This window comes from Bombina bombina, chromosome 6, assembly GCF_027579735.1.
Source record: "Bombina bombina isolate aBomBom1 chromosome 6, aBomBom1.pri, whole genome shotgun sequence".
In the NCBI taxonomy this organism is placed as follows: Eukaryota; Metazoa; Chordata; class Amphibia; order Anura; family Bombinatoridae; genus Bombina; species Bombina bombina.
The window spans coordinates 1,003,869,194-1,003,891,986 of NC_069504.1; the positions used below are offsets into that span (position 1 = coordinate 1,003,869,194).

Consider the following 22,793-nt stretch of genomic DNA (forward strand, 5'->3'; position numbering starts at 1 on the left):
CCTGGGCCTTTAAGAATGAGGCCTCTGTTGAACAGATTTGCAAGGCTGCAACTTGGTCTTCACTTCATACTTTTTCCAAATTTTACAAATTTGACACTTTTGCTTCTTCGGAGGCTGTTTTTGGGAGAAAGGTTCTACAGGCAGTGGTTCCTTCAGTTTAATGTTCCTGCCTTGTCCCTCCCATCATCCATGTACTTTAGCTTTGGTATTGGTATCCCATAAGTAATGGATGACCCGTGGACTGAACACACTTAACAAGAGAAAACATAATTTATGCTTACCTGATAAATTTATTTCTCTTGTAGTGTGTTCAGTCCACGGCCCGCCCTGTCTTTTTGAGGCAGGTTCTAAATTTTAAATTATAACTCCAGTCACCACTGCACCCTATAGTTTCTCCTTTCTCGTCTTGTTTCGGTCGAATGACTGGATATGACATGTGAGGGGAGGAGCTATATAGCAGCTCTGCTTGGGTGATCCTCTTGCAACTTCCTGTTGGGAAGGAGAATATATCCCATAAGTAATGGATGACCCGTGGACTGAACACACTACAAGAGAAATAAATGTATCAGGTAAGCACAAATTATGTTTTTTATGTCTGGATAGAATGGTTGCTATGATGATGTACAAGAAAGAACTGAAATGCTTTTGACCAAGTGGCTGACCTGAATTACTTTATTGTATGGAAGAATATATGAACAGAATGTCACATTGTATCAAAGATGCAGTATAATATGTCCTCTGTTTTGTCGGAGATGTGAGTACACTTCAGTACTAGCATTGAACTGGTTAACTAGATTTTATGCTGTTTGTCTCCATTTTCACAGACCGCATTGCTCAGAACCACAAGACAATTGTGTGCCCTATGATTGATGTCATTGATCACGACCACTTTGGATATGAGACACAAGCTGGGGATGCAATGCGGGGAGCATTCGATTGGGAAATGTATTATAAACGTATCCCTATTCCTGTTGAGTTGCAGAATTCAGACCCTAGTGAACCTTTTGAGTGAGTTACTTTTTACCTGCCATTAATTATAGATGTACAGCTATACCTTTATATTCACTTTAAGGTTGTCATATTTGTGATGCTTATAATGCTGACCTGCAATGCCAAATCTGACTGTAATTTGATAATTCAGCAGTAACTGTCAATCACTTCAGCCCTATATTGGTTAAATGATAGTTTGTAAAATAACTGTGCAAATTCATTGGTTTGTTTTTATTCCTATGAGCTGTCACAAAGTATGGATGAACTGTGCAAATTACCAAAATAAATACTTGCATTTGGAAACATAACTGCATAAGTTTTAGTGCTGGGGGGGGTATAATTTCACCAGTTTGTAATATTTAGCTCCACATTTTTATGTACAGGTCTGAATTTTGCTTGCAATTAGAGTACATGTGCATATTAGGGGCTTTCTCTTTTAAAGGGATAGTCTAGTCAAAATTAAACTTTCATGATTCAGAAAGAGCATGCAATTTTAAGCAACTTTACTCCTATTATCAATTTGTCTTTGTTCTTTTGGTGTTTTTATTTGAAAAAGCAAAAAATGTAAGCTTAGGAGCCGGCCCAAGGATCCATAATGGAAAAAAAAAGAACTGTTCTTTATTATATAAGCAGTTTTCTTTTTATGATCTACCCTCTGCCCTATTTCTTCAGATGCATGGATGGCACAGCTACTAATGGATATTAGTGTGTCAGGTATTGTGTAGCTGCAGTGATTTAGAAACAAATATTCTGACACATTTTTAGGTCTAGCTTATTGGATGTTCCAGAATCAGCCACCCCTGACTTCAATGCACTGTATTAAAGGGGCATTATAATTACAAATAAATATGTATGCTGTAATAAAGCAATTGTGATTAATATCATTAAAAAAATAAAAACGTTATTGTAAATATGCTCTGTTTTGCATGTGCCTTCCCCATGATCTCTTGTGAACCCCTAGAAGCCGTTTGGACGTTCCATGCCATAAAATGATGACATAGAAAGTCCAAACTTTTGCAGCGTCCTTCTCTCCTGCTGGTATAAACTCAGGTGAATCGGACTGGGGGATGTGTCTAGCAACACAGACAGTCCCCCAGGAGCCAACTGATGATCATGTGACATCCTTTTGGCACTTTTGTTAACTTTCCTCCGTCCTGAAGGGGTTAATCATGACGTCATACTGATGCCTGTTACATATACATGCTTTTGCTTCTCTTAAAGGGACATTGTAATGCAAAAATTATATTGTTGGATTTATTAGAGCATGTCATTTTTTGCATTTCAGACTCTCAGTAACTTTGTTTAAAGGGACAGTAAAGCCAAAATTAAACTTTGATTCAGATAGAGCATGCAATTTTAAACAGGTTTCCAATGTACTTCTGCCAAACGATAAATATTTTAAAAGTAGACATCCTAAAGTATTGATGCAGGCCATACAATGTATGCCAAATGCAATAATATAAGAAAAATCATTAACTTTTTCACAGATGTTGGGTTTCTCATAAATTATTTGCACACAACCTGTGCAGTCATAGGACAAATGGTCCTAAAATATCCGTGATATCGTGTTCAGGAACTTTGTAGCTTTGTCATTAGTTTTGGTAATTAGAAGGCCTCCAATTGCAGCTGTGCTTCACAGTCCTGAAGGAGGATTATTTGATATGTTCCGGCATTCCCAAATTCTCAAAACTCAATGATTTAGGCCATTTTTTGGCATTTCATGTCACCAGTTGGCATTTGGGATGTTCAATAAAATGATTTACACACAAATGGTCTTAAAACTTTTATGATCTCCTGTGTTCAGGAATAGCAGACATGCATGGGTTTGGTAATTCCACCTGTGCATTACAGTTGTGATTTCTTGATCTGTACAAACGATGGGTCCGTGGCTCATGCAGTATAGCGTAACTGCCCAAATGTTCAAAACTGACCAACAAATAAGAAAATATCCCTCTTGGGAAAGGCAATCGTTTCCAGCACAGATCCCAATCACATCCTAATTGAAAAATAAACTAAGGTGGGTGCAGGCAGAAACCAGCAATATCAGAAATAGAACAAAAGACATCGTCCAATGAAGATTTGAATTTATTATTCGAAAAAACTTTGCTTATTAAGAGTGCACATACAAAACATGTTTCCTTAATAAAAAATAATTACTTAAACCACGAGAATAATATATCAAAATAAGTTAAAAAAAAAAAAAAAAAAAAAAAGACATTTATCAAAATCTTAAATAAATATCTTAAATAAATGGCATATACGCATTCAGGAAGCAACCTGTATTCATTCTGCTGTTCAGCACTATTCCTATCCAGTGGCGCAATACATGTTCTGCCCTGCTTACCCTGCAGCATGCATATCTCATAAGTGTCCAGGAAAACATGAGGTGGCAGCCCCCCCATGAACCGATCTCAGACTTGAAATCACAAGATCCCATCAACGATCACTTGATTTAATTTTTACTGCAAGTGTTTACATTGGACATTTGTTCAGATGTTAACACTATTGTGCCGGCATGAAGGGGTTAAAGCAAAGTACCTCTTAATGTGTGTGTGTATATATATATATATATATATATATATGTCCAAATGGAAAGGGAATGGGTTAAACAAATTTCCAGTTTCTGTCTGTTTTCTAATTTGCTTAGTTGAAAAACATATACCTAGGTAGGCTCATAAGCAGCAATGCACTGCTAGTATCTAGCTGCTGATTGGTGGCTGTGCATATGCCTCTTGTCATTGGCTCACCATAATGTGTTCAGATAGCTTCCAGTAGTGCATTGCTACTCATTCACCAAATGATACCAAGAGAATGAAGCACATTTGATAATAGAAGTAAATTGGAAAGTTGTTTATCTGAATTATGAAAGAACATTTTTGAATTTCATGTCCCTTTTATGTTCTTTAACAAATTCAGTTTTCTTCTCAAAACAAAGATATAAAGTTTAGTGTGTCAAGTGTAACCATCCCCATGGTCTGAACAATATGCATAGTCTAAGCATAAACAAATGTGCAGTCATTTTATCTGATCCTGAGATGCACCACATGTAATCTATCTAAGGAGGTTTAAATTTGCTTCTCACTGCTCTGTGTGATGTACTCTAGTAACCATAAAATATGTTGATTTCTCCAACATTGGTGTGTGGTGGTAAATTTTGAACAATTCCTTCATATTTTTTCACATATTCAGTAATAAAGTGTGCTCTGTTTAAAATTTAAAGAGACAGTAACGGTTTTGTTTTAAAACGGTTTTTGTGTTTTACTGACAAGTTTAAGCCTGTTTAACATGTCTGTGCCTTCAGATAAGCTATGTTCTATATGTATGAAAGTCAATGTGTCTCCCCCTTCTAAATTATGTGATAATTGTGCCAAAGCGTCCAAACAAAGTAAGGACAGTACTGTCACAGATAATGAAGTTGCCCAAGATGATTCATCAGATGAAGGGAGTAGACATGGTTCTACATCATCTCCTTCTGTGTCTACACCAGTTTTGCCCACGCAGGAGGCCCCTAGTACTTCTAGCGCGCCAATGCTTATTACCATGCAACAATTGACGGCTGTAATGGATAACTCCATAGCAAATATTTTATCCAAAATGCCTGCATATCAGAGAAAGCGCAATTGCTCTGTTTTAAACACTGAAGAGCAGGAGGGCGTTGATGATAATTGTTCTGTCATACCCTCACACCAATCTGAAGGGGCCATGAGGGAGGTTTTGTCAGATGGGGAAATTTCAGATTCAGGAAAAATTTCCCAACAGGCTGAACCTGATGTTGTGACATTTAAATTTAAATTAGAACATCTCCGCGCACTGCTTAAGGAGGTGTTATCTACTCTGGATGATTGTGACAACCTGGTCATTCCAGAAAAATTATGCAAGATGGACAAGTTCCTAGAGGTTCCGGTGCACCCCGACGCTTTTCCTATACCCAAGCGGGTGGCGGACATAGTGAATAAGGAGTGGGAGAGGCCCGGCATACCTTTTGTTCCCCCTCCTATATTTAAGAAATTATTTCCTATGGTCGACCCCAGAAAGGACTTATGGCAGACAGTCCCTAAGGTCGAGGGGGCAGTTTCTACTCTAAACAAGCGCACTACTATTCCTATCGAGGATAATTGTGCTTTCAAAGATCCTATGGATAAAAAATTGGAGGGTTTGCTTAAAAAGATTTTTGTACAGCAAGGTTACCTTCTTCAACCCATTTCGTGCATTGTTCCTGTCACTACAGCAGCGTGGTTCTGGTTCGAGGAACTAGAAAAGTCGCTCAATAGAGAGACTCCATATGAGGAGGTTATGGACAGAGTTCACGCACTTAAGTTGGCTAACTCTTTTATTTTAGATGCCGCTTTGCAAATAGCTAGATTAGCGGCGAAAAATTCAGGGTTTGCAATTGTGGCGCGCAGAGCGCTTTGGCTAAAGTCTTGGTCAGCGGATGTATCATCCAAGACAAAATTGCTTAATATCCCCTTCAAGGGTAAAACTCTCTTTGGGCCAGAATTGAAAGAGATTATCTCAGACATCACTGGGGGAAAGGGCCACGCCCTCCCACAAGATAGGCCTTTCAAAGCCAAGAATAAGTCTAATTTTCGTTCCTTTCGTAATTTCAGGAACGGACCGGGCTCTAATTCTGCATCCTCTAAGCAAGAGGGTAATGCCTCACAGACCAAACCAGCCTGGAAACCGATGCAAGGCTGGAACAAGGGTAAGCAGGCCAAGAAGCCTGCCGCTGCTAACAAAACAGCATGAAGGAGTAGCCCCTGATCTGGGACCGGATCTAGTGGGGGGCAGACTCTCTCTCTTTGCTCAGGCTTGGGCAAGAGATGTTCAGGATCCCTGGACACTAGAAATAGTTTCTCAGGGTTATCTTCTGGAATTCAAGGAACTACCCCCAAGGGGAAGGTTCCACATGTCTCACTTATCCTCAAACCAAATAAAGAGACAGGCATTCTTACATTGTGTAGAAGACCTGTTAAAGATGGGAGTGATACACCCAGTTCCAACGGCGGAACAAGGAATGGGATTTTACTCAAATCTGTTTGTAGTTCCCAAAAAAGAGGGAACTTTCAGACCAATTCTGGATTTAAAGATCCTAAACAAATTTCTCAGAGTACCATCGTTCAAGATGGAAACCATTCGAACGATTCTACCCACAATCCAGGAAGGTCAATTTATGACTACCGTAGATCTAAAGGATGCGTATCTACATATCCCTATCCACAAAGAACATCATCAGTTCCTAAGGTTCGCCTTTCTGGACAAACATTACCAGTTTGTGGCCCTCTCATTCGGGTTAGCCACTGCTCCAAGGATTTTCACAAAGGTACTCGGATCCCTTCTAGCGGTTCTAAGACCAAGGGGCATTGCAGTAGTACCGTACTTGGACGACATTGTAATACAAGCGTTGTCTCTTTCAAAGGCAAAGGCTCACTCAGACATCGTTCTGGCCTTTCTCAGATCTCACGGATGGAAGGTGAACATAGAAAAAAGTTCCCTGTCTCCGTCGACAAGAGTTCCCTTCTTGGGAACAATAATAGATTCCTTAGAAATGAGGATTTTCTTGACAGAAGTCAGAAAGTCAAAACTTCTAAACGCTTGTCAAGTTCTTCATTCTATTCTTCGTCCTTCCGTAGCTCAGTGCATGGAAGTAGTAGGATTGATGGTTGCAGCAATGGACATAGTTCCTTTTGCGCGAATTAATCTAAGACCATTACAACTGTGCATGCTGAAATAGTGGAATGGGGACTATACAGACTTGTCTCCAGTGATTCAAGTAGATCAGAAGACCAGAGACTCACTCCGTTGGTGGCTAACCCAGGATCACCTGTCCCAGGGAATGAGCTTCCGCAGACCAGAGTGGGTCATCGTCACGACCGACGCCAGTCTAGTGGGCTGGGGCGCGGTCTGGGAATCCCTGAAAGCTCGGGGACTATGGTCTCAGGAAGAGTCTCTTCTCCCGATAAACATTCTGGAACTAAGAGCGATATTCAATGCTCTCAGGGCTTGGCCTCAGCTAGCAAAGGCCAGATTCATAAGATTCCAATCAGACAACATGACGACTGTTGCGTATATCAATCATCAGGGGGGAACAAGGAGTTCCCTGGCGATGAAAGAAGTGACCAACATAATACAATGGGCGGAGAAACACTCCTGCCACCTATCTGCGATCCACATTCCAGGTGTGGAAAACTGGGAAGCGGATTATTTGAGTCGTCAGACATTCTATCCGGGGGAGTGGGAACTCCACCCGGAGATCTTTGCCCAGTTGACGCAACTATGGGGCATTCCAGATATGGATCTGATGGCGTCTCGTCAGAACTTCAAGGTTCCTTGCTACGGGTCCAGATCCAGGGATCCCAAGGCGGCTCTATTGGATGCACTAGTAGCGCCTTGGACCTTCAACCTAGCTTATGTATTTCCACCGTTTCCTCTCATTCCCAGGCTGGTAGCCAGGATCAAACAGGAGAGGGCCTCAGTGATCTTGATAGCTCCTGCGTGGCCACGCAGGACTTGGTATGCAGACCTGGTGAATATGTCATCGGTTCCACCATGGAAGCTACCTTTGAGACAGGACCTTCTTGTTCAGGGTCCATTCGAACATCCAAATCTGGTCTCCCTCCAGCTGACGGCTTGGAGATTGAACGCATGATTCTATCAAAGCGTGGGTTTTCAGATTCTGTGATAGATACTCTGGTTCAAGCCAGAAATCCGGTAACTAGAAAGATTTACCATAAAATATGGAAAAGATATATCTGCTGGTGTGAATCCAAGGGATTCCCATGGAATAGGATAAAAATTCCTAGGATTCTTTCCTTTCTACAAGAAGGTTTGGATAAAGGATTATCTGCGAGTTCTCTAAAGGGACAGATTTCTGCTTTATCTGTCTTACTACACAAACGACTGGCAGTTGTGCCAGATGTTCAAGCATTTGTTCAGGCTTTGGTTAGGATCAAGCCAATATTAATCAGGAGATAGTTGTACCTTCTTTGTGTCCGAATCCAGTTTCAAAGAAGGAACGTTTGCTACACAATTTAGATGTAGTTCGTGCTCTAAAATTCTACTTAGAAGCTACAAAAGAGTTCAGACAAACTTCTTCTCTGTTTGTCGTCTATTCTGGTAAAAGGAGAGGTCAAAAAGCAACTTCTACCTCTCTTTCCTTTTGGCTTAAAAGCATCATCCGATTGGCTTATGAGACTGCCGGACGGCAGCCTCCTGAAAGAATCACAGCTCACTCCATTAGGGCTGTAGCTTCCACATGGGCCTTCAAGAACGAGGCTTCTGTTGATCAGATATGTAAGGCAGCGACTTGGTCTTCACTGCACACTTTTGCCAAATTTTACAAATTTTACAAATTTGATACTTTTGCTTCTTCGGAGGCTATTTTTGGGAGAAAGGTTTTGCAAGCCATGGTGCCTTCCGTTTAGGTAACCTGATTTGCTCCCTCCCTTCATCCGTGTCCTAAAGCTTTGGTATTGGTTCCCACAAGTAAGGATGACCCCGTGGACCGGACACACCAATGTTGGAGAAAACAGAATTTATGCTTACCTGATAAATTACTTTCTCCAACGGTGTGTCCGGTCCACGGCCCGCCCTGGTTTTTTAATCAGGTCTGATGAATTATTTTCTCTAACTACAGTCACCACGGCACCCTATGGTTTCTCCTATTTTTTCCTCCTGTCCGTCGGTCGAATGACTGGGGTGGGCGGAGCCTAGGAGGGACTATATGGCCAGCTTTGCTGGGACTCTTTGCCATTTCCTGTTGGGGAAGAGATATTCCCACAAGTATGGATGACGCCGTGGACCGGACACACCGTTGGAGAAAGTAATTTATCAGGTAAGCATAAATTCTGTTTTCTGAAATGGACACCTACATTTGTTTAAATACGTTTGCAAATTAACCATGATTGCCCTGTTTTCTAAAAGCGTATGAGTTTGTGTGTTGCATATTTTGTACATTTAGCTCAGAGGATGCATTCTGCATTGTTTACCTAACTTACATACACAACTGTTTATTTAGCGGTGTTTGATGTTCAAGGTACAGAAATATAGAGTTACTAAGCAGCAGTAAAACAGCATCTATGTATCAAACAAAAAAAATGCTTTTAGTACAAGTTAGGGCCCCAAGTGATTAGCAAGCTACAGGCTTACCTGCATTAATCAGAGAACTGAAATGGGACAGTGTGCTGTAATAATTGTTTTCCCTTAATGTTTGTCCAACTACTTGTTATACCAGCTGCAGAATATTAAATGTATTGGGCATTGCTCCTTTTGGTTAATTTTTGTTTTGAATTAACTTGTTTTGCTCATTAAAGCCACCTATCATTGTTCACCATTGTGTGCAAAAATAACAAATAATCTCATCTCACTCTCACTACACAAAGGCAGTACTTACGTATGTATAAATGTTCATTTTAGGTGGTGGATTCAGTGAACAAACACAGCTGTCTCATTTGCAAAAATAAAGCCAAAGGAGTGTTTCCAATACATTTAATATACTACAGCTGGTATAACAAGTCTTTGAGAGCACAGTAAGGACATGTTTACAGTACACTGTCCCCTTAAGCTGGTCACAGTGTTTTGGTGGCCATTTACATCCGAGGTATATCTGGATTATCTTTTTTTAATAATAATTAAAAAAAAAAGTTACACCACAGCTACACTACAATGTTTTTACCATGTATTTAATAATACAATATATGTATTTATTGCAGGTCTCCTGTTATGGCTGGTGGGCTGTTTGCTGTTGACAGGAAGTGGTTCTGGGAGCTTGGAGGATATGATCCTGGCTTAGAGATTTGGGGAGGGGAGCAGTATGAAATTTCCTTTAAGGTAAAGCTTGCCCCTTTATTACAGTAATATTCTATTCTATCATGTAAAGCCTTTTCTGATTACACATTACTGATTCATGATCATTTGTTTCCACAGTCCTGAACAACATAGACATATTGCTCGTTTCCCTAGCAGCAAAGTCAGTTAATAATGCTCCCTGACACCTGTGTAAAGCTGTGAATATTTGGCACCCAGCAATCCCTTTTTACCAGATAGTTACTGGCTACACCCCCTCATAATTAGTCACCCGCTGTGAGCTCGTTTGACGGGGTAGGAACAAGTCACACTAAAACAGCTCTGTTTTATTGTCCTGAAATTAAGATAAAGTGGTGCAGTCATCTGTGGCTGATAGATTAATAACTATGCTAAAATCAGGAGTGCAAAGGGCTGTGTGCGCAGAGGCGGAGGTAGAAGTTAAGAAATGAAGAATAGCTCGTCTAAGGGGGCTAACTAAGTTCATTTATTTTATGCTATGCTGACAGCAATGCACAAAACAAGGCTGTGAATAACTAGATGCTTATAGCTTTCAGTTGTGTGAGTACGTTTACATCATATTATGGTATAAATGCGTGTACTTTAGTGCTGCTTCTGTTACAGATGGAAGTAATCAGAGGTGCGCTAAGAGTACTTGTCACTGGGGTGTAGCAATAAATTCCACCATCTTAAAACTTACAGCTTTACATCTATCAACTGCCACCCTTATTGAATCTCCCCATCATATTTTATCCTTGCCTTGCAAAGTGTTATGGATGGATAGAATGATGTATGGGAATTAAATATAGTAGAAATAGATATTTTGTCTCAGCCAATGTATCACTGCCCAATATATCTTATTTCTTTCTCTTGCTCGTTTAATTTAACCTGCTCCCCCATGCTACACACTCACTCTCTATGATGTCCAGCATTTTGGCAGTCGCAAGCCAACAGCAAGTGCCACTCTTTTTAGGTGCCAAGGGTGCATTGTGAGTGCAAGAGTGTTTATATTACTCTTATTGTCAGGAGGAAAGTCACCAGTATCCACTCTCCTGACACAACTAGCTGTCACAGAACACTGAGGGTCTGATAATAAAAACCTCGCCGCCCAGGCGAGATATTGTAAGAAGTCTCATTGGTACGGTGAGGCCCTTACATTTTTTTTTAGAAACACAAATTTTAATTTGAGGCATGTTAGTTTTGAATATCAGACCCTGAGACTTTCTGAGTCTTCCACAAACCCTACATCTCTTCTAGACCAACAGTAAGGGGTGGATCTGTTTTTTGGCATTTGGCAGATAGCCAGTGAAGAAGCGAAACACACAGCTCTCTTGTTTAGAGCACATTGCTAGGTATCATTCATCCCATTTGATTGATTATTCTACAACTAAGACATCTTGCAGAAGTGTTTATATCATTAAGTAATAGTTAGTAATGTTGTTTTTTTAAGGCTATCATTATTGTATGTCACCAGTAGTGTTTGAAGTTCACATTAAAAAAACAAAAACCTGCTTATTGCTAATCATCCTGTGTAATCAAATTCTCATTATAATAGGCGCAGCGCTCTACTAACCACACAAACACACACACGTGTGTATATATTCATGTAGTCCTCTGGTCTTAAAGGGACAGTCTAGTCAAAATTTAACTTTTAGATAGGGCATGCAATTTTAAAGTGAATGTAAATTTTGATGCTAAAGTGCCTGGTTTTTAAAAATTTTATTAAAAACAGGGGCATCAAAATTTACATTTCACTCGTTGTGAAAAAATACTTACCTTTTAAACTTGACAGCAGCTCCAGCTTCCTCTGGTCGTCGCAAGCCATTTCTGATGTCAGAAATGACGGATAGGTCATCCTCCAATCACGGCCCCGGGGGACTCAGTATCAGATTCAACGCTGTGATTGGAGGAAGCCGGATTCCTCATTTTAGACCCAGGAAGAGGATTTCCGACGGGTGGAGGAAGCTGGATCGGCTGTCAAGTTTAAAATGTAAGTATTTTTTTCACAACACGAGTGAAATGTAAATTTTGATGAATTAAAGTGCCCCTGTTTTTAATCGAATTTTTTAAAACCGGGCACTTTAGCATCAAAATTTACATTCACTTTAAACAATTTTCCAATTTACTTTTATCATAAAATTTGCTTTGTTCCTTTGGTATTCTTTGTTGAAAGCTAAACCTAGATAGGCTCATATACTAATCTCTAAGCCCTTGAAGGCCGCCTCTTATCTCGATGCATTTTGACAGGTTTTGTTTACAGCTAGACAGCACTAGTTCATGTGTGCCATATAGATAACACTGTGCTCACTCCCGTGAAAATACCTAGGAGTCAGAACTGATTTGCTAAAATGCATGTCTGTCAAAAGAACTGAAATAAGGGGGCAGTCTGCAGAGGCTTAGATACAAGGTAATCACAGAGGTAAAAAGTATATTAATATAACAGTGTTGGTTATGCAAAACTGGAGAATGTGTAATAAAGGGATTACTGTATCTTTTTAAACAATAATAATTCTGGAGTAGACTGTCCCTTTAACATAAACTTTGAAACAAATTTTGTTCCATCTAACAAAACAGACAGGGAGTTTTTTTGTTTTTTTCCTGTCTTTCATCTTGCATGGCCGACTGTTAACTGTTGGTCACCTTCAACTTCCAACAGTTTTCCAGGGAGTAGGGAATCCTGCATGTGACAATCAAAGACCGTTTCCATAAACATTAGAATAAATACACAAGCACATATTCCAACACAATTGTTACATATGCTGACACCATCTTGCACATTCATATAAAAACAAATGCAGTCACATTCCTGTGAGCACACACATTCAGTGGAACACAAACCGTTAACAACAAACACATTTATTTATACCACACATGAAAAAGATGCTTATTTATGCAAACAAACACATGCAGATGCATACAATCATATACACGCTAACACACGTACACACATGCAGATGCATACAATCATATACACGCTAACACAGATACACATATGCAGATGCATACAATCATATACACGCTAACACACATACACATATGCAGATGCATACAATCATATACACGCTAACACACGTACACATATGCAGATGCATACAATCATATACACGCTAACACACGTACACATATGCAGATGCAAACAATCATATACACGCTAACACACATACACATATGCAGATGCATACAATCATATACACGCTAACACACATGCAGATGCATACAATCATATACACGCTAACACACACATACACACAAGCAGACACATACAATCATATACACACTTGCACGCACTCGCACATATGGACAAATTTACAATCTTTCAATCTTAATATGAGGAGAGTCCACGGCTTCATTCCTTACTTGTGGGAATACAGAACCTGGCCACCAGGAGGAGGCAAAGACACCCCAGCCAAAGGCTTTAATACCTCCCCCACTCCCCTCATCCCCCAGTCATTGTTTGCCTTTCGTCACAGGAGAATGGCAGAGAAGTGTCAGAGTTTTCTCTTATGGAGGGTAGTACTCTTCGCTATGGGCCTGGAGTTTTAAGTAGTCTTGTCAGCCTCTCAGTGAGAGCATTGACGAATGTTAGGATCTGGAGATGCAGGGAGAGTCTTTCTGCGAATCCATCCAGACTCATACTAACAACGCCTAAGCAATCAGTGTTGACGAGTTTCACTGCCTTCTTCTATCACTCAAGTCTATGTCAGATGTGATGTTACAAGACTGTCAAACTTGAGAGGCTGTGTGTCTGTTTTTCACGGCGATGATTCCGGTAAGATCGTTTCATTTTATATCATATGATAACGTAAGAAGACAGGGTCACAGTGTGACTCCTTTATCTGTATGGAATCAAGGGTTCATATCTCCGGAAGGGGATTATTGAACAGGGGGGATTTCTACATTATTTGCTTTATTATGTCTTATGCTGCGACATGTGTGAGATGAGGCTCTGGCAGATGTGGGAACATTCAGGTTTTACTTTCTTTTTGGATAAACTGCACAGCCTGTCTGTTTTTTTTTTGTTTTTGTTTTACAGAATATATACATTAACATCTCAAGTCATGATATATACATAAAGAAAATCAAAGTTTAGGCACAAATTTTAAAGCTCTTTAACATTTCTAAATTTGCATAATGTCCGACATTTTTCAACATCAGATAATCACCAGTGTATGCACTTTCTTATTAACTAGATCTATCTAGGTGTCTCTAGTTTTTGTTGCATCCTAGCTATTAGTTCTGTTGGCGTGCAGCTGAGAACAAACTTCAGGTATCCCCCAGTGCCCTACGAAGACTGGAGAAGCGAGAACTGGGGTAAGACAGACTTGCGTTGAGAGCGCACACTGAGTGTGGAAATATATGCTGTGACAAGGCACAATGTTAAAAACATAAGATAAGCTGTTACTTATATCTCAGAACTCAGCTTTTCACTGTGCCCTTGCTGTACTTGATTTGTTTAGCTGGTATTATCGCTCTGCCGGTGGTCCTCTGGCTTACCCAGAAAAGGCTGGGAAAGAAAGTAATAATTATACATCCTGCAAGGACAAGTTGGATAAAGTGGAGCTGTAAGTTTTTTGCGGGACTTGCTGCTTTAACTATCCCTCTAAGTCATAGTGAGAAGACCCTCCCCTGAAATATTCTAATACTGGATACAAATGTTCCTACTTGCAGCTGCACTTATATACTACGACTGAAACAAATTGCTACTAACCATCATTTATAATAGTGCAACTGATAGACTTTAAGGCATTTATTACTGGCCTTTAAGACTGACTGCCTGATATTCTACAGCAGGGGTCAGCAACCTTGGGCCCCCAGATGTTTTGAAACTACATTTCCCATGATGCTCAGACAGCCTAAAAGAGTGTCTCAGCATCATGGGAAATGTAGTTCCAAAACATCTGGGGGCCCAAGGTTGCTCACCCCTGTTAATATATGGGAGGCTATTAAAAACATTATCTAGAGCTGTTATAGGATTATTGTCTTGAAAAAGAAGAAAAAGAGAGGAAAAGGGGGCTTGAGCCCTAATATACAGGCATTACTTGCTAGTATATACTTCTGAATTGGAAATATAATCGCTGGTTACAACTGGTTACAGCCGCAATAATTATATCTGTTAAAGGAATTTATAAAACCTTGCATTGTTGTCTCTAGCACAGAACTCTTGTTGATTAAGGTTGTATTGCTATATGTATTAACGTGTTTGCTGGTCTAAGTTATCCAATTAAGACTCTGCTCATGTAAAGTAATGTAAACTGCAACATTAAGTTAAAACTATTCTGTAGTATTGCTGCACAACCCAAATTATATGGTATCTTGAACTAGCTAGTGTATATCATCTAGATAAGATTTTGATACTTGTAGCGACTAATACCCGCCAGTGGAGTTGAAATTTAATTAAAGGATAAGGCCAAAGAAGAGTTAAAGGGGTAGGGGATAGAAAAGGGCAGGAAAGGGGAATTAATATTGTTATAAGTGAGACTTAGTATTACAAAGTTAATAATTGAATGCAGGCTTGATAAGCACGCAATAATACACATACACGAGCACCTTAGTATAATCCCTTAAGGGACAGTAGTTTTTCACTATTCCCCACACTAAGGGGGAACACAACTCTTTTTCTTTTTTTTCCACCAATTGGTGGCTTCTGATCATTTGCTTTTTCCACCATCCTTTATAGCACATGCACATACTGTTTTTTTTTTTTTTTTTTTTTTTTCATGCACATAATTAAATGGAAAAATTTGTCACCCAGGTAAAATATCACTCTCCCACAATGCCTGCCAAAACTAAAGAAAAAAAAACTAAGGTCACTGACACTAGCTCTGATTGCATTGAAACATCTCTACCCCCTTTTGATATGCAAACCCTAGTAGTGCAGTTAAGTAATCTCTTCTCCCCACAATTTGACATGATTAAAAAAGAGCTATCGGGTATATTCTCTGAATTAATCACATTAAACACTGAGGTAAAACAGTTTGCTACTAGGATGACGGAAGTGGAGAATAGAGTCTCCGACCTAGAGGACCTAGTGGGGTCACAAGAATCAGCTCTAACTGTACAAACATCTAAGATTCAAAATATGCAAGCTCATCTGGAGGATCGCTCCAGACGCAATAATATAAGAATAATTGGATTACCTGAAACCCAAGAATATGTGGATCTAATAGAATTTACTAGTAAGACCCTGCCCCAAGCACTAGGATTCCCTGCGCACTGTCTCCCTCTTCCTATTGAAAGAGCGCACAGAATAGGTATTGGGAGACTCACAGAAAATAACTTAAGACCCAGAATGTGCATCTTTAAACTATTAAGATACCAAGACAAATTAGAACTCTTAAAACTGTTTAGGAAAATGGATACACTTATAATAGGAGGGAAAAAGATCTTGCTATTCCAAGATTTCTCTGCAGAGACATCCCAGAAAAGAAAGAATATGGCCCCTATATGCTCGTTAATGATTAAAAAAGGTTTAAAAGCCCGTATGATATATCCAGCCAAAATCATAGTGGAAGAAAATGGTAATAGACACACATTTAGTGACACTAATGAGGCTAAAGAATTTTTAAATTCTAGATAATTGTCTATCAGGATACAGATTACCTGCAAAATGATATAAATGTACTAGAACCTAATGTTTAATAAGTTTTATCATATGTGCATATTCTTCTGCAATGTCGCTATAAAGATATATATTCTTTTTTTTTCCTCCTGGGGGGGGGGGTTCTCTATCCCTTTTTTTTTTTTTTTTTCTCTCCCTCTGTCTCCCAGTTAAAAAAGAGAAAATAGGTGATGATGCTTAATGATCTGAATGTGCTTTCTTGGAATGTAGGGGGTATCACCTCACCAATCAAACGTAAACTTATAATTAAAGAACTAGGCAAACATAATCCAAGTATTGTCCTTTTACAGGAAACGCATTTAAAGGAGACTGAAATTTCTAAATTAAAAACCAAATGGGTTGGTGAGGTGTTGGCCACACCTTGTGTTAATAGAAAGCTAGGTGTTGCTATATTGTTAAATAAAAACTTAACTTATGAGATCAATAGGATTGAACTAGATAAAGAGGCAAGGTATATGATTATACAGATTCAGGTCGATACAGTTAAGCTTGTACTTTGTAATATTTATGCCCCAAACAAGTTCTCAGAAGAATTCTGGGAAAAAATTAAGGTTAAATTATTCCCATTCACATACGCTAATTTAATTCTTAACGGTGATTTTAACATGTCCTTATTTCCAGAAGCAGAAAGATTCACTAAAAAAAACATGAAAGTTCACAATAAACATGCCAAATACTTTAAAGAGCTTTTGTTCCAAATTCAAGCTTTTCGATATCTGGCGTATTAAAAATCCTAATTTACATATTTTTACATGTGAATCCAAATCATACAAATCTTTCTCGAGAATTGACTTTTTATTGGTATCTGAATCTCTTTCTGTAATGAGGATTGAACCCCAGATAAATGATATCCTGATATCGGACCATGCGATCATTTCACTGTCTTTTCAGATAGGAACTAGGCTTAAATCTGTTACTCAAAGCATTCCTTTTCCACGACATTTATATAATAATACTAGATTTGCCTACTGGTTAAAACAGAAATGGAGAGACTAATGCACATATAACATCACATACCTTAATAAAGTTCAAATTTTTTGGGAAGCATCTAAAGCAGTGTTAAAGGGAGAAATTAAGTCATACGTGAATAGTAGGAAAAAGAAAGCACTAGCCTGGGAAAGGCAGCTATCTAATCAGGTCAAAAATGCGTATAAAAAACTATATAATAATCCATCAGATATAAATTGGGGGAACTACAATAAGGCGAGACAGGAAAGGGATATTGTGCTAAGACAAAAATCTCAGGAAGAAGAGCAAAAGATTAGCACTAAGTTTAAAGGATTCCATGGATGCTCGGCTAAGTACTTAGCCAGCATAATTAAAAATAGAAAGAAGAAAAATACCATTCTAGCTATTAAAGATGGGGACCAGAGGTATACAGACCCTAGAGATATTAGCCAGGTATTTTTTAATTACTATCAGCAGTTATATACAAATATTAATGGGAATGAGATTAATCAAGAAAATTTCTGGTCACAAGTCACAATACCTCGAATTACTGAGGAACAGCTTATAGCCCTAAATGCACCTATCACTATATAAGAGATAACTAAGGCAATTAATGAAGCTAACTTAAATAAAGCGGCAGGCCCAGATTGTCTGCCAGTTGAATATTTGAAAATCTTGGTAGAAGAGGTTAGTCCAATACTAGAAAAACTTTTTAATAGTTACTTTATTCATAATAACCCAATATCAGCCTATTTCTCAGCGGCAAACATTACATTAATACTAAAAAAAGGTAAAAACAGCGAAGATCTATCATCATATAGGCCGATATCGGTCTTAAATGCAGACTACAAAATTTTAACATCAATTGTGGCTGCTAGATTAATGAATTGTCTCGATGGAATCATACATTCGGATCAAACGGGCTTCATGGCATCTAGAAAATCTTCAAAAAATATCCGCAAAGTGATAACCTTTATAGATTATATATGGAATATAAAAAATTCTAAAGGGAAACATTCAAAATATGATACAGCATTATTAACCCTCGATGCCGAGAAGGCCTTTGACTCGATTGAGTGGGACTATCTTTTTAAAGCATTAGAAAAATTTGGATTCAAAAATCATTTTGTTCGCTTTATATATAACTTATATAGGAATCCAATATCTTTTCTATTGATTAATGGAACATTAACCAGGGCAATTTCATTAAAAAAAGGCACAAGACAGGGCTGCCCACTCTCCCCCCTACTGTTTAACATCGCTCTCGAACCTCTGGCCATTCGGTTAAGACAGGTATGCATAGGGACCCCCCTAGTCACACCAACATTAAAAATCCTTCTGTATGCCGATGATATTATAATTTTTTTATATAACACTTCCCAGGTAATACCTATAATCCTAACATACCTAAATCTTTTTAGCTTGTTCTCAGGATATAAAATAAACTATACTAAAAGTGAATTGATGTGGCTTCAGAAAACTAAATTTAGTATACGGGAACTTCCGTTTAAAGTTGTCGACACGCTTACATATCTAGGTTTACATCTGCACAAAAATCCCCAAAACTGGTATAATTTAAATTATCAAAAGCTTATCCAAAAGATCAAGACAAATCTAGAAATATGGACAGCTTTTCCCTTATCTATAACAGCTAGAGTTAGTCTATTAAAAACAATTATCTTTCCACAACTATTATACCCCCTGCAGAATCTACCGTTACTATTAAAGAAATCAGATATTAATAAAATAAATGCCATGTTTAGCAAGTTCATATGGCATGGTAAGAAAGCGCGTATGTCTCTCAACAAATTGACTCAAAAACGTGTCACTGCGGGTCTTGCACTACCCAATATTAGTCTTTATAACTTGGCCGCTTTGGTCAAAATTGCATTTGACTGGTTAGCAGAAACCAATTGGTTTTCTGCAACTGATCTTGAGAGCTATATGATCTATCCTTATTCACTTAAAGCTATTTTACATAATTCTCCAGGTGAAATCCCGATGAGTGTACGTAACTTAATATCTTTTAATAATATATTGACAGCATGGCGTAAATTCTGTCATGTAATTGGAGCAAACTATTTGTTTTCCGAATATCTCCCAATAAGAGGCAATGCGGGATTTATACCTGGAAATACCCAGGTAATATTTAAAGCCTGGGAAGAAAAAGGTTTGAAATATGTCCACCAATTAATACTAGATTCTGGTCAGGTAACCTCATTTGAATCACTGGTAAGGCAATTTGGACTTCCCAGAAATAGTCTCTTTGCTTACCTACAAGCACGGCACTTTATTGGTAGTAAAGATTGGATTCTAGACAGATGTGGTGCATGGTCCGATATTAGAACATATATACAAAAATTCTCAGGCGGAACATCGTCAATATCACTAATATACAACATAATGTTGGCTAAACAAAGTCAAATTCTTTTAGATAAAATATCCGATACCTGGACACCCTATTTCCCGGATATAAACCATGAAAAAATAAAGATAAGCTTTCTAGCCCTGAGTATATGTAAGATTTCAATGAATTGGAAAGAATCACACATGAAATTGCTAAATAACTATTATTATACTCCATCTAGATTAAGTAGAATGTTTACATCACGAACATTCCTCATCCCACGCTGTAGGCATTTAGAAGCAGACATCCTACATATGTTTGGACATTGCCCTAAGATTAATCACTTTTGGAAAAAGATTATTTTTTGGCTTAATAAAACTTTCAGGGTTGACATTACTATTGGGTTAGAAGAGATTATATTTCTTAAAAATCATACAAATAATCAAGCTCTTCATGAAAATATACTTAATACAATAATACTACTGGCTAGACATTTAATACTGAAAACATGGAAAGGAAAAACAGCCCCTAGCTTCCCACTCTTTATTAAAGAAATACAAAACCAAATTATATTTGAATCTTTTCATACGCAATTAGCAGGCGAAATTTTTTTTAAAACATTTCTCATAAGATGGCTTCCCATAATTAAAACATATCCTACCCAAGTCCAAAGATGTATATTGAATCCCTTTTTGAGCTCTGATAGCTTTGCAGAGCTAGTATTACATGGTGAATTTCCAGCATCCTGGATTTCGCTTTACAGAGAAGTTTACTAAGGGTCATTAAATATCTGGAAGGTTAGTGCCTTTGATTTATGTCGTATGGACCTGGGACTGGGCTCATGGGAGACAGGGGGGAATTTGTGGGTTTTTTTTTTTTTTTTTTTTCTTCTTCTTCTCTTTCTTTTCTTTTTTTTTAACTTTAGGTATAAAAAAACTGTTAATCCAAAAGATTATATTTAAATAAGAAGACATCTTCTGAATCTCTGAGGTTAAAGAGTTCATAGAAAAAATATACAGATGTGTCTATTGTGTACCCTTTATTTTTTCTTTTGCTTTTTTGTTGTTATTATGTCTTCTGTTGTACCTGTATATTGGATTGCAACCAATAAAAAAAAATATAAAAAAAAAAAGCTATTAGTTCTGTTACCTATAATCTCTATTAACATTTCAATAGACCATTGAGATTTAAATATACAAAAAGAACAAGAAACATAGGAAGAGAAATCCTGAATTGTAATTCATACATTATAGAATTAAATGTTTAAATAAAATATAAAACTCTTTTGTTTACATTACTTTCGGTATCAACTCATAACCCATTTGTATAAATTCTCTAGTGTTTAAATCTTTGTACATGTTTCTCGGTATTAATGCATTCCGGCTAGTATACCATACTATCAATACGATCGACCCGTCCACACTGGACCCCAGCGTGTATATTTATGTAGGTATGATTGACTTGATAGGTCGGAAGAGCAAGAGTTTGTAGTTAGTTTATTGTACTAGACCTGTTTTTCTATCCATTGAAGTCAAAATAAATAACATGACTATTATGTCTGAATATTTCAGTGACGTCATCGCACCTACCTATAATCCGTATAGGGAGGTGACAGCAATCTATTTAAATAAAGAGAAAGGAGTAGAAGAAAGAGAGAAAAAGGGGGGGGGGTGCATGTTCTCTCTCTCTGTCTCCCCCACACTTCCTCTCACCCATCCTGCCGAATAACTTTTACATTACGTTACATCAGATTCTCTGGAGTAATTGATCCACAAAGTTACAAGATATGAACGGAGCAAAGAACTGTGCTTGTGTAGAGTTATCATATATTTTAATCAAGTTAAGCAATTTATTACAATATTTTTTTATATTTCGGTCAGATTCCACCGAACAATCAATTTGTTCCATTACCGCTTGTTTCATCATTACATTTATGAGATTATGTATTGAAGGGAATTTTTTGCTCTTCCAATTTTTTTAAATTAAGTACCTCCCACCCATTATCGTACAATTAATAAAGCGTGTATTGATCTGTCTACACATATCCAAGTCTAATAATAGGAGAATGTGTTGTTTCTGCAGCTTGATTGATGACTGTAACATTTTACTTAGCCAAAAACTTATTCTAGCCCAGAATTGGTATATTTTGGGGCAATTCCATAACATGTGCATTAGATTCGCAATGGAGTTTGAGAATCGAGGGCAATTATGAGTCAATTTGGGAAACCATTTATTTAAAATTGCGGGTGTAATATATAGCATAGTAAATAGTTTGAAATGACTTTCCAGCTTGCCGCTAAAGTGGCTTTTTCTACTTTCGTAATACTTCTAGTTATGTCTTTTTTGTCTATCTCTGGGATCTCTGATTGCCAACTTGATACTAATCTCTGTAGGTTTACATCTCCTGAATGATTCAATATCAGTTTAAGCCAATAATTAATTCAATGGATACCTGCGGTATACAAAATAAGGCCCGACTGTATCCCCGAATGTGTCCATACACAATTAGGTCTCTTAGTAATTGCATTATACCAGTGGCGAGTTTGCAAATACGTATAGAAGTCTGAATTTAAAGGGACAGTCAACACCAGAATTTTTGTTGTTTTAAAAGATAGATAATCCCTTAATTACCAATTCCCCAGTTTTGCATAACCAACACAGTTATAATTATACACGTTTTACCTCTGTAATTACCTTGTATCTAAAATTCAGCAGACTGCCCCCTTATTTCAGTTCTTTTGACAGACTTGCATTTTATCCAATCAGAGCTGTCTCCATGGTAAATTCACGTGCATGAGCTCAATGGTATCTATATGAAACACGTGAGCTAATGCCCTCTAATGGTGAAAAACTATCAAAATGTATTTAGATTAGAGGCGGCCTTCAAGGTCTAAGAAATTAGCATATGAACCCCCTAGGTTTAGCTTTCAACTAAGAATACCAAGAGAACAAAGCAAAATTGGTGATAAAAGTAAATTTGAAAGTTGTTTAAAATTACATGCCCTATTTGAAACATGAAAGTTTTTTATGGACTTGACTGTCTCTTTAATAAGTTGAATTGTTGTTTTACGTCTTCAAATGAGAGAATAT

At 37.9% G+C, this 22,793-nt stretch overlaps 1 protein-coding gene across 1 annotated transcript in view; it reads left to right on the top strand.

Annotated features, from left to right (window-relative positions):
* The window catches only part of GALNT10 (polypeptide N-acetylgalactosaminyltransferase 10), a 402,787-nt gene that overhangs the window by 303,340 nt on the left and 76,654 nt on the right, over positions 1–22,793 (top strand). Inside the window, exons 6-7 of the mRNA XM_053718701.1 lie at positions 825–1,008; positions 9,699–9,816. Of these exons, the coding sequence (XP_053574676.1) occupies positions 825–1,008; positions 9,699–9,816 (302 nt within the window). The remainder of the gene's footprint in view (positions 1–824; positions 1,009–9,698; positions 9,817–22,793) is intronic.